Source organism: Melanerpes formicivorus, unplaced genomic scaffold (assembly GCF_026170545.1).
Source record: "Melanerpes formicivorus ecotype bairdi unplaced genomic scaffold, bMelFor1.0.p_v2 SCAF_28, whole genome shotgun sequence".
Classification (NCBI taxonomy): domain Eukaryota; kingdom Metazoa; phylum Chordata; class Aves; order Piciformes; family Picidae; genus Melanerpes; species Melanerpes formicivorus.
In genome coordinates this window covers 6,320,856-6,334,007 of record NW_027142380.1, presented here as the reverse complement: position 1 = coordinate 6,334,007, position 13,152 = coordinate 6,320,856, and the positions used below count along the sequence as shown (strand labels likewise).

The 13,152-nt window shown below is 46.1% G+C and overlaps 1 protein-coding gene across 5 annotated transcripts in view; it reads left to right on the top strand.

Moving 5' to 3' along the window:
- Positions 1 to 13,152, top strand: part of FRMD4B (FERM domain containing 4B) — a 151,469-nt gene that overhangs the window by 97,928 nt on the left and 40,389 nt on the right. For all 5 annotated transcript variants that reach the window (XM_068154341.1, XM_068154340.1, XM_068154339.1 and 2 more), the window contains exons 6-7: positions 4,801 to 4,857; positions 5,890 to 5,912. In XM_068154341.1, the coding sequence (XP_068010442.1) occupies positions 4,801 to 4,857; positions 5,890 to 5,912 (80 nt within the window). The remainder of the gene's footprint in view (positions 1 to 4,800; positions 4,858 to 5,889; positions 5,913 to 13,152) is intronic.

Here is a 13,152-nt window from a genome sequence, read left to right as displayed (position 1 = left end):
TCTAATGCAGAAGGGAATGGGATGGGGATGGGATGTCCAGTGCATTGCAGGGCAGCATGAACAGCAGGTGACACCACTAGGATTGAGACATAGATGTGAATGCTGGTAACTGGGACAGGTGCTTGGAAGTTGGAAGCTTGTTTGTTGCATTATTTGCCTCCTTGGTATAATTACCCAGCACAGCCACACCAACAGAGCCAGTTGCTGAATTTACCTGACCTAATTCCTCCCATGCTGCCCAGCTCATGTCGTGTATCGGGCTGTGGCCAACAACCCCTCCCCAGCCCATCCCAGGAGCTTAGGCTTTGTGCAGTCTCTGCTCCCAAAGAACCAAAAAAGCTACTAAGCTTTCTGTGCTGCTGGTACCTGTCTGTCAGGACACATCACAGGGATACTGAATCTCTTGTGGGAAGTCACAGGGTAAGGGCATGGGCTCTGGCATGACTTTGTTCACTTGTGCTGGGTCCACACCCAACTAATTGCCTCCCTTGGTTTGCACACCTTGCTGCAGACATTTGGGTCCTTTTTTTCCCCTCAGTCTAATTGCACCCTTCTTTCTCTCATCTTTTTTTAATCACTTTTCCATAAGCAAGGGTAATTACAGTCAATAATGTGGCTATCTTGAGGCTGTTGCATCATAGTGTGTGTATTTGGGGGTGTCTTCAGTTAATAGAAATTTCTAAAGGGAAAAAGTGTGATGGTATCTCAAGTGTCCAATCATCACCAGGTGAAATGGAACCTCTGAAGGTTCCATGTAGTTTGAGGAAGCTTTCCTTCCTTCTTCTGACTCTAAAGAGTTAAACATGACAGTTCCTGTGTTGCTTGTTGTTTTAAAACCTGCTTTAATCTGAGCTTACAGCCTAAAGATTTGCTTAGCACAGTTAATGCTCATCTGACTATCTCCATTCTTGATCTGTGTTTTCATCAGGATTTCAGCCTTGTATCTCTCTGACAGTAAATTCTACTGTTGTTTCTGTGTCTAATGAGGGCTCACTGCTCTATTCATGGCCAAGCTTGCGATTTTTATCACACTTAGAAGTCTGTGTCTACGCAGCAAAAGATGTGAGCTTCCATTTGAACTGGGGGCCAAATTCTGCCCAAGGGCTCTCAAGGCAGGAGTTGGTCTTTACTAGCTGCTAAGATAGTGACCTAGCCTTGCTCTGCAGTAATTGCCACCTGGTTTGGACATCAGCTACAACCTTTTATTATTGTGATGTTTGTCACAGAATCACTAAGTCAGTAGTGATAAAAGCCACCACCTGAATCTGCTGGACCAAATGCAGTGTTTAGTGGCCTTTTGGAGAGCTACACTAGGGGCTGAATCTGTCTCACTGGATAAAATGACTGGTCCCTGTGCAAACTCTAATTGAAAAACAGCAGTTTCATGCCCTCCCTGGAGCTGTACCTGCTGCTCTCTTTAACCTTATTTACATACAAAATGTAGAAGGCTCAGATTCCATTACCTAAATTACATCCATCTACTTAACCTCCTGCTAGTGACCTTGTTCCCACTTGGGATAAGCCTAGGAAAACCTTCCATCTTCGTCTTCAACGCATGGCCACAAGAGGTCTTGCTGCCCTGGCTCCCAGGGCCTCCTGTCTGCTCACTGCAGCCTCTGCTTACATGCTTACATTACCCTGGCAATTGCAGGCGTTACAAATTCATCTTCTTACACTCATTTTCCCCATCTATTTGTGAAATTTGACCTTGCTGTTAAAGTGATGCTAAAGCAGAGACATCCCCCCCGCCATCCACCAGCCTTTAGGGCAGAGAGATGGATTTGAAATCCAACTATTGCCTGAGTGGGAAGAGCTGTGGTCCTGTGCTCCTGACTGATTTGTGTCCAAACTCCTTGACAGCCCAGGGCTGGATTACATTGTAGCAATGGCCAATTGAGGAGCCAGATGGCAAATAATGTTATATTATGATGGAAAATAATTCCAGGCTCAGAGGGAATTGTGCAAGAGACTGTCACTTGTATAGCATTAGTCTGCTAGATAAAGGCTGAGCTGGGCTTTGCCATCCCTTGCTTCAAATCCTCCAACTGCTACTTAGCTGCTGTATAACCTCAGGGTAGACCTTTCACCTCACAGAACCTCTCTTCCTCTTTGATTTTTAGGCCCTTTAAAAGGTAGGGGTTCTCCTGATGGCTCTTTGGAGTGTTTTTTAATGCAGACCCTCCCTCAGAGTGGCTCCAGCCTCCAGCCAATGTTGTATGGCAGTATGTGGTAATAATTAGGCCACCCTGTTCCGAAGTTTGTAGCAGCTGTGTCTGGGGTGTCCTCCCTTTGCTCTGGCCAAGACACCTTCTGTGTCTTGTTTGAGAGAGGTCAGGTTAGAGAGGACCTTCTTACTTGGTCACTTCTCAGTATATCTTCAAAGCAAATGCATTGAAACTGAGGACATGGACACAGCAAAACCCTCACCATGAAAGCGAAGACTAAAACTTCATCACCTGAAGAAGGCAATCCCTTCTCAGCCTGTTTGCTCTCCCAGCACCCTAAATGAAGTGGTTTGTGGGATTACTCTTAACATCTGTGGCAATGCCATAGCAGCTATTAAAGTGACCAGAATTTCTTAATGCTCATATTTCAGACCAAGTAAATAAACAGGGAAGAGTAGCCTGCTAATTACTATTGCTAATTAGTTAATGGTTGTGAGGTGCTTTGAAGATGAAAAGTGATGGAGTGCTTGGTCACTAAGTCCCAAACACCCCGGTAACAGCAGCAGCAGTAGCAGCCATTACTATGGGTCAGCAGAGACTCGGTGCTGCAGTAGCTCAAGGAGTGCAGCAGAGCTTTTCTTGGAGCCAGCAACAAAGAGAAGAGGACCTTTGATGTGAGAATTGCATTTGGATAGTTAAATCTCCACGAGTTTCTCGTACACTTAGAAGGTGATGAGCCACATGTAGCCAGTTCTGCCTTGGGGCAGGGAGATGGTCCTTATGATGAGCTTTTAAGGTACCTTCTGGCCCTGTTTTCCCGGATTTTGTGGTGGAGGGACAACTTCGGTGATCCAGAGCCTGTCTTTCCTGCTCAGCAGAGATTCCCTGCAATAGTAGTTTCTCATGTCTGGGTTCCCTGCCTGCTGGTACTGGAGAGCGTGGTGCTGGGATGAGCTGATCTCCTGTAATCTTCCCATGGCCACAGTGAGGAGGTTGAGCAGATGCAATCTAAGCTTTAAAAAAAGGCAGCTTGGATGTGCATGACAAAGGCTAACCTGATACAGACCTGGAAGTAACAAAGTCCCTTAAGATTGCACCTATGTGAAGAGTTTCTGTGCTGCAATCCTTTCCTTTTCTCTTAAGCATCAAGATGAAAGAGATCTGAAGGAAGGATGAACTTCAAGCTATTTTTTTTCCCCTCTTAACTTGTGATGTGCCCCTCCTCTTCTTCTAATAAAATATGTCTGGGAATGCTTTGGAGGCTACTTCTGCATAGCTGTTGCCACACCTGTTGGGAAGGGGAAATTCCTCCTGGTCTGCCGTTGTGGAGCAGCCCGGGGGAGTGCTGCTGCTGGAATGTTTTGCTGACAAAGCTGGCAAAAAACTTCCCTTCCATGAAAATTGAATTATTTGTTTGTTCACTTTTGAATTTAGTCTCTGTGGGCCAGACCTGCAGCTGTGGTAAATTAGCTCAGCTCCAGATGTGCCCTATATATTTCAGGATGTCATTTCCCTGTATCTGTATGTAACTCTGTAGGTCTTCCTGCTGCCCTGGCTTTGGCACTAGTTCAGCTTTTGATCTGCTTTGTCCCCTTGTTCAGCCACAGAGCTTGGGGACAGAGGTTGTGTTGGGCTCTGGGTGGCAGGAGGCAGGCATTGTGCCCACTACCTTCACGTGCAGAATGTCAGTAAGAACAAAAATGAATCTGTATCGATGGGCTCAGTTTGTCCTATACACAGTTTGCTGGATGCAGTAGTTGTAAGGGCTTTGAGTTCAAGCAGGCATCTCCTTGACTCCTCCATCATTATTGCTGGTCCCAGTGTAGAACCAAGACCAGGGTTTCTGCTTGGAAGAAACTTTGAAAGATTGCACTTGAGTTTGCAAGGAGAAAAGGAAAAAAAGGATCCTTGTGTTGTTTTGATGTTTTGGCATGTGTCAGCTGCACACCTCTGAAGTCACCCAGTGCACAGTGCTGCTGCAAAGACAGGACTGGGTCAGGACACTGGCTTTCAGCATGGGGGCTATTCTGAACACCAGTTCAATAAACTGTAATTGCAGTGTGTGTGCAGGAATTGGAGCCTGTAAGATCCAGGCGGCACGGGGCAAAGGAAGCTGAGTTTATGCTACCTTTGTGATTAATAAGAATTACTTATCTAGCATCAGGGGTGTGGGTACCACCAACACAGCAGAGCCACAGTCCCTGCCCTGAGGAGCTGGTGTGCTTCAAGCCATAAAAAAACCCTCTTTCAGTCCTGCCTGCTCCACGATGAGCTTGTCGTGTGCATTTTGCAGCGTGCAGGCTGCATGCAGATGCAATAACCCACAGCAGTGGCCAGTGGAGTGCAAGAAAATAGAGACTGTAAAGAAAACACGCGAGGGAGAGAAAAGGGAAGGCGAGAGAAGAGTTTGGGGAGGCAGAAAAGTCCTGTCACGGTGTGTGTGTATACAAACCAGGGGGGGTCGCGGCGCAGAGGATGCGGGGAGGGGACTCTGCCCGGGTACCGCCTCCTCCCGCGGGCGGGACTCGCCGGGGCTGGCACCGAGCGCTACCCGCCCCCCCAACCCCACCCCCACCCCCCCCCCGCAGAGGTGTGGAGAGGGCCGCGGTTCATGTTCTGCTCTTTCCCTGCACAGGGGCAGATCGAAGTGGAAAGTGAGACCGTCTTCAAATTGGCAGCCCTGGTTTTGCAGGTATGTGCCTCTTCCCCTGCGTGTGGTGGAGTCTGGGTTTAGATTAGCTAAGCTGAATTCTACCTTTCTGGGGTTTTTGTACACCCCCTCCATAAAGACAAAACTTTGCAGCATTGTTTATAGTCTCTGCAACCTGGAAGGGGGGTAGCCAAAAAAGTTGGGAGCTGTTTTTACCTTAGTGACAAGCGGGAAATATGTCTGTTGGAGGAATTTGAAATTGAAAAACTCATTGAGTGGAGTCATCTCTTTGGGCAGGCTTCCATGCAATTTATCACCTCCTCTAATTTAAATGTGTTCTGGCAATCTGGGAAGCAAAGAGTTTAATACTGTAGCTAAATTTGCTGTGTTATGCCTGTGAATCTTTCAGAACATATGTTTTTTTTATCCCTCTGTTATGTCAAAATACACTGTCAGTTTTTCTTCTCTTTAATCAGTTTCTGTCATAGTCACATACTTACCACTTTCTATGAAATAAAATTTCATAGATTTCTTTCTTCTAACCTGATATTTTGTGGCTCTTTGAAAATTCTTCCTTCAGGACGCTGGAGTGCTTTGTTTGTTTGTTTGTTCCCCCCCCCCCCCCGCCCCCATTGCATTCTCAGTTGCAAAGCGCTCCAGCAAAGCTGCAGAGGCTTGATCTGCCTCAACTGTTTTCATCCCGAATGAGCACAATTCCTCTTAACTGCTGACCTGCCTCAAAGTCGACCTTCAGCTGGGCGTGCTCAGCCAGGGAGAGAATTGTATTTCACTTCTCGTGCAGTAAAAGTGACATTTGATTTGCAATGTGAAATTCATCCCCGTTTTGCAAGCGGTTTTATTTATGGTGTTAGGTGGACTATCAACAGCTAGAAGTGTAAAGGGCCAGGTTCTGCTCTGGCTCACAAGCAGGCAGCCCCTGTGCTTTGCATGGAGTGTAACTGGGGTCAGGATCTGGCCACGGAGCTGTGGGAGTGGGGAAGTGAACAATGGTGGGAAAATCGAGGAGTTCTGAAGAGATCATGTTTTAATTCTGTCACTGTTTTTCAATTGTAGGAAGCTAAAGGGGACTATTCCAGGTAATAACATTTTTCTTTCTAATACTGGTGTGCTTGATGGATGTGTTTTTCCCGGTTGGCATTGTACTGCAAACAATCAAAAACAGGGGTAAAGTCCAGCCGTGGGCAGTGGCTGGAGAAAGTGAAATGTGCTGCTAGGCTGGATAAAATCTGAGCCTGCAGGGTGAGTAATGCCTTCTGTGAGCATCTCTGAGTCAAAACAGTTTGTCAGGCCATCCCTCTGTGTTTCCCTCCCCAGAAAATGGGTGCCTAAGTGACTCGGGGGTGAAGCCCTCATTCTTTCTGACCAGAAAGCCTGTGCCTTGCCCTGTGCCTTGGGCCCATCTGGGTGACCTTGCCTGCAAGCCTGCTTGCAGGGTGGCAGCGCAGGCAGAGGGACGCGGAGCCCCTCAGCTGCCCGTGCTGGAGATCAATGAGAGCCTTTCTTCTGCAGCTGCCCCGCGGGGCCTCTCCCTTCCCACACTTGACCTGTCAGTTGTGTTGTAGCTGGTGTGCGACCCAGTTGCTGGGCTTTAACTGTCTAATGCTGCACCATCAGGCTGGGCTCACCCTTGGAGATTGCTTTTTTTTGTGTGCACTGGTTCTGATAACTGGCCGCAGGGAGGAGGTGGGGTTGGACTCAGGCCTGTTAGAGCCAAAGAAAAGACCTTCAATTAGAAACAGCTCACTAAGCAAACAGAAATTCAGGAGGTTGGCTTGGTCATGTTAATATTATACTACTTGGTGAGTGTCCCTGTAGAAAGCAAGATGTGTTTATGCTTTAGTTACAACAGCTTTCAAAAACCATGCTTTGAGATTGGTCAGTTAAGAGTTACCTGCTCAAACACAGGAGCAAGTCACATCTGACTGCCAGAGCCTCCAGCAGCAAGGTACTCTGCTTTTTTGTCAGTATGCAGTGGTCAAGTAAGTGTCAGTGCTGCTACCCAAGACCCCTTTTTGAAATGCTATTCCTTTCTCTACTGAGGGATGTGCTCTGTGAAGACCATCACAACCTTCACCTCCTTTTTGTCATGCTCTCACACCTGCAGGGAGAACAAGATGTCCTTGTGACTGAGATCAACTGGATGGGCTGGCTGTACAGACAATTTCTATTCCTGTTCATGCTCTAGACCTACTTTGTGACCCACAGTGTATTGCTTATAGTCACAGAGTGCTACAGGGTTCTCTGGAAAGACTGCTTTTCTCACCTGATCTCCCAAGGACGCTAAACTTAGTTTAGGCACAGACAACCAGAAAATCATTGCTCACTTGCAGCCATGTAGTAGCTTGCAGCAAGAAGTAACTTGCTAAGCTGTAGCAACTCGTGGCACGTGCTCTCAGTTCTCAAGAAAAGGGGTTATGGTTAAAAACTGCCTTTGTGGTGAAAACCTCCCTGAAGTGGTTTAGACTTAACACTGACTCCTTATCACTTGCCATAAATAGGTTTGTAAGTATTGCTTCACACACCCAAGAACTGCGGCCGCGGTTATTTGCCATGCCTCCGCAGACACGCTGCAAGGAGCGGATTGCCTGTGGTTACCTTCAAGTGTGTTTCAAGAAAATCAGAGGGAAGAATACTCTGCAATAAAAGTGATTTCCAAGTGCAGCTCTTCCCCTAACAGTTGCATGCCAGTAGCTGCAGCAGTGGTTGCCTCTGTTAAACAAAACACATGTTACGGCTCCACAGCAAAGGAGCGTGGCCAGCTGTCCCAGGCACAGTGAGCACAGCAGAAGTGAAGGAATTCCAGTTTACATATCACAAGTGGTCGTTTGGACCACCACTGATAAAGCACTAGCTTAATTACCAACATATCTTAACAAAGATACTGTGGGACTGCTTTCCCCTGCCAAACTCACCGGTGCTACAAAGAACAGTTCCATGGAACAGTGCTGCTTGTGCAGTGTGCCTGCCTCCATCTGTGGTTTCTTGGGCTTGGCATGTTCATTCTCTTCTGTTGTTTGGCAATTCCACTTTGAATCACTTTCAGGAATGTGGCACTTGCACCATTTGTGCATACATGAGAGCACAGAGGTGAATTTGTTTCTTTGTGTACAGGGTTAGTGATGAATGAACGCAGGTAAGCACAAGAATTGCCTCAAGTTCTAGAGATTATCTTTCTGGAAGTGACAAATGGGCCAGTCCAGGCAATGCAGGTCATCTCTGCCTGGCTGATTTCTTCACACATCCTCTAGGGAGCTTTTCCATAGGGATACATCCTTTGGTGAGGTCACTGAGTGGCATTCACACTGACTTCAGCTGGGAACAGGCAGGTCAGTACCAGGGTCCAAACGCTTCCAACACCTGTGTCTCTGCAGTAATCCCTTTCCCAACCCACTGCTCTGAGATAAAGTCTTGATGGCAGAGAGCAGCAATCTCCAAGAAACACCCTCCCTTACTCTGGGCTGAGTGGGTGAGCACATTCTTTTGAAATCTGTTTATTTTCAGCGAGCAAAGCTGAGATGTAGGTGCCTGGAGAAAGGAAAAACTTTTGATTTCTCCACCACTAAGGTCACTCTGGAGGGACTTTAAAGACCCTGATACTTTCATGCTGTCAGTGCTACCAGACTGCAGAGTTTGGCCCTTGCAGGTGATTTGCACTAGGATGCTAGGATCTTTTGCTGGACTTTTAGCACAAGAGTATTCACCTTGTCATTCAGAGAGAGGCTTTATTAGGGTAAATCACCCAAGTCCCACTTGAGAGGATCCTGCCTTTCAAGACATCTTGCTAATACTTCAAGTACCTGCTTCAAAACTGCACCCACAGCATGTCCTTGCATATGTTCCTGTCTTGGGTAGCCCTGCTTTCTCAAAGGCAGCCTAAAAGGATTGCAGGCCACAGGAGGAATGATTAACAGAGATGACAGTCGACTACTATCACTGTAGCTCACTGTACACCCAGTTCCTTTTCCTGTTTACTGAACTGGTGATCCCAGCCAAGATAATTACCCCTTGTGTGTGCTGAAGACCACATTGCAGGGATGCCCAGTGAGCTGTTCCTCTCCCCCCTGCATGGGTCAACTGCCACAGACAGAGCAGTTCCTCCCAAGAGTCCTGCAGCTCTGATGGTCCCAGCAAGCCTGGGATGCTGCAAGTCCATGGCTCTCTGCCTACCTGTGCAATGACCAGGCAGGTTTTGCTCAAGAGGAGGGACTCAACTCCTGTTCGTTTCTCACAGCTCATCTATGGCTTCTAGTTGACTGCTGCTCTGTTGAAACTGAATTCCTATCAGTTTTTCTCCTGTGATAAGAACCTCCAGGAAAGTATTAGTCATTGATAGTTTGGAAACGCTTGGGTTAGTTAATTGCACTCCTCCGTATGCATTTGCAAATAGACAGAAAAACCTGCAAGCCTGACTTCACTAAATCTTGACTTTTATAAAGAGAACTTGGTTCAAGTTGCAGCTTCTAATATGGCTCAGTTTTGAGGAGGGAGAAGTCCATGTTCTATTTATTTTAGTAATTGTATTTACATTTCCAAGTAAGCCAGTGTCTTGGCAGGCAAAATAACAGATCAGCCTGGTAGTTATTCACCATGTAAATATGCAACATAGAAAGTTTTGCTCTTTGGAAAACAAAAGATGTAGCTGGCTTTAGTTTACAGTCTAAGCATCTGCCCTCTAAAATGCTGTGCAATAATATTTAGTATGATTTTCCTCTGTAGCATGATGAGAAGAGACAGTTTATAACTGAGATGGCCTAAATGTTGTCCTTTAAGCATTAGGAAGAGCTTTATTAAAATCAGATTAGCTGCAAGGGCTATGTAAGGAAAGTAACTTTATTTAAAAAAGGGGTAAAAAAAGAAGTTTATTTTCTGACTGACAATCTTGGACGGTATTTTTGCCCCAGTTGGGTTTCCAGGACTGAAACCCAGCCATGCTCCCTGCAAGTTAATTAAATTGCTGGAGGAGGGCTTCCATTTTCTTTAAATAGCTGACACATTCGGTTTTAATTCTGGCCCGTGGGCTGCAGAGATAACTCCTGACTGGTATAGCATAACACAGCCAAAATAATGAATTCCTGATAGCTGACATGTGCAAGGCACCAGGCTTTATCATTACATGGCTGATAAACACAGTTTGTAAAAGGAAAAGGTTGGTGTGAGAGATACTCTGCAAAGTCTGGCTGTGGAGTAATTGGCTCAGAAACTCCCCAATTTACAAACTTCAGTGAGGAAACAAATGAAGTGCTGGCTCTAGGTGCAGAAAAACTGCTATTAACAGTTTATTCCTGATTAAGAGTGATTGCTGGCTGTTAGATGTTTTTTGGAGGATGGCATTTGCTTGTCTGTTTTGCCAGACAAATTGGAAAATCTCTTGGTAGAAAAGAATGTGGGAATGACAACCTGGGCAAGTGATAGAAACTAGCTGCTTGGAAGAAGTTAATAATTGATCATAAAGCACCTGTTCAGTGTGCTGCTTGCCTCAGCCTTAAGGTAGCTTCAGAAACAGGACACACCTGAGATTTATCAGAGGCAGCTCGTCCAGCCTGTTTGTGATAATCTCACCAGACTCTGGGTGTGGCTGTGTCCAGGGCTGAGGTTGAAGCAGAAGCACAAATTTGGGCCAAATCTTCCAGTTGTTGCTACTCATCTCTCTCAGATTTTCATCCTGAAGAGGTCTCTGAGTGCTCAAGGTAGATCCACAAGGCATAACCTGGTCTAGTGGAAGGTGTCCCTGCCCATGGCAGGGGGATTGGAACTAGATAATCTTTAAGGTCCCGTTTAACATAAAGCATTCTATGAATCTATGAATGGAGCCTACCACATGAGTGCTAGCTCCTCATGTGCGCTCAGGCTATGGGTCCAGGCTAGAGCTGGCCTAAAGAAAGCCCTAAAATGGATACATTATGGGAGTCATGTCCTCAGCACAAAGCCTTTTGCTCCACAGACCTCCTCCTCTTAGGCTGCCCCAAAAGAAGGAGATGTGTTGTGAAACATTCACTTCAAGGTCTTCTCCAGGCTGTTGGGATTGGTGGTGTGTTACAAGGCAGAGGCCAAAGACCTGAGCACAGTGCGGATGTTTCTGTTCAGCTCCTGAGGATTTCATTGCACAGGTGTCAGTGGGTGGCACAGAAGAGGTCATGTGGCACATAGGATACACTCTCAGGACATCTGTCTGGTGCCTGTTGTAGGCAGCACCATGGTTTAGTGTTTGATTTTTCTCCTCTATGCAAGTGCACTGTTAAAATGCCTGTGCACTGATATTTGCAGAGCCTTTCTCCAGCAGGACCCCGTGGGCTGTGTCTGCCTCACTGGAAATCAGTGCTCAGCACTGGTGATACAGTTGTGTTCCTTGTTTGCCCAGTGAGTCATTGTGTATTTTGCCTTTCAGCTGCGACTCTGCACACTTTTTTTTTTCCTCTGAATACCTCTCTAGGCACTTGCTCATGAACCATTAATTCTGCTTCAGTCAAACCCAGCCCTCTGCTTTTCCTGAGCTCACTTTTTTTTAAATGAAGAACTAATTTGAAGCAAGATGAGCAAAGATTTATTAACTTAGAACCTGTCTGCTGAGGAGGTTGAGTGTTTACTTCCCTTTATTTTGGAACATCTAATGGGCCACGGTAGTAAATAAGTTTAGAGAAAGTCATGTTTGAGTTGTATTTCATGAAATAATGATTCCTTGACAGGTATCAGATATCCACTCTCCCAAGGAGCTCTCTGCTTAATTGAATTTTATACCCTCTTCAAAGAAAAGCTGCTTGAAACCAAATAATTTTTCTTCAGCAGTGTGCAAGTTTTGCTTTTCTTGATGAGTCACTGCAGTTCATTTTATGGTCCAGTGCACTGTGAGGAGCAGGTAGCTGAGGAAAGGCAGCAGGCAGAGGGGAGCCAGGCAGGATGCTTCTGAACTTGATCTCCTTGAGAACTTCTTAGATGGAAATGTTCTCTCCTGGTGTTTTATTTTTCAATATAAGGTGGAAATTCACTGTGTAAACCAGGTGCAATTACAAGAAAAAGAATTAAGACCCTCATTTTCTGCTAAACTTCTAACAGCAAGAGATACTCTTTCTTTTTTTTTCCTGCTGGTGCTGCTTGTAGGTTCATACAGTTCAGGGCAGAGCAAAGTGTACAAACTACCTGCAGTGATGTAAGGGCCAGTAGCATCCTGGCCTGTATCAGGAACAGTGTGGCCAGCAGGAGCAGGGAGGTCATTCTGCCCCTGTGCTCAGCACTGGTTGGGTCACACCTTGAGTACAGTGTCCAGTTCTGGACCCCTCAGTTTAGGAAAGATGTTGACTTGCGGGAATGTGTCCAGAGAAGGGCAACTAAGCTGGGGAAGGGTTTGGAGCACAAGCCCTATGAGGAGAGGCTGAGGGAGCTGGGGTTGCTTAGCCTGGAGAAGAGGCTCAGAGGAGACCTCATTGCTGTCCACAACTACCTGAAGGGAGGTTGTAGCCAGGTGGGGGTTGGTCTCTTCTCCCGGGTGGCCAGCACCAGAACAAGAGGACACAGTCTCAGGCTGTGCCAGGGGAGGTTTAGGCTGGATGTTAGGAAGAGTTTCTTCACAGAGAGATTGGCCATTGGAATGTGCTGCCCAGGGAGGTGGTGGAGTCACCATCACTGGAGGTGTTTAAGAAGGGACTGGATGAGGTGCTTGATTAGATAGTGTTGGATGCTAGGTTGGTCTCGATGATCTCAAAGGTCTTTTCCAACCTGGTTAATTCTATTCTATTCTAAATTCTAATTTCTACCCCCCACACCCCCCAATTTCCTCTTTTAAAGCAGTTCTCAAGGAATTCCTGTAGTATGCTTACTAGGCAGCAGATGAGTTAGGCTGAATTAGGTGGAAGCACTGTGGGTGAAATGAGCAAAAAGGATTAGATGAAGAAGGAAAGAAAAAACCAAACAAACCTCTTTTCAATAATTTAACAATCTGATCTCATGAAATTTACTACTTGCACAGGGCAGTGTAATAGTTAATATTTACATGTAGTTGTGGCAGTTCAGTAAGGAACAGGAGTTTTTAGATTTCATACGCATGATGTTCAATACTGTTTCCTTAGGGGCACCAAGAGAGTCCTCCTGTTTTGTTGTCTTCAGTTGTTCTTCCACAGTTTCTTTTTCTTTTCTTTGTTTGTTGCTTTTTCCTTTAAGCCACTTTTTAACTTTGAGAAGTAGTTCTCCCCAGCCACCTAGGGAGGGCTTTTTTTGTGTGGCTCATCTGCCACAACAGAGGAGAGACAAGGCAAGAAAATTCATCATCCCAAAGTTCTCACCCATGCAGGGAACAAATTTGAGATACCTAGCCCTTGTAGTTTT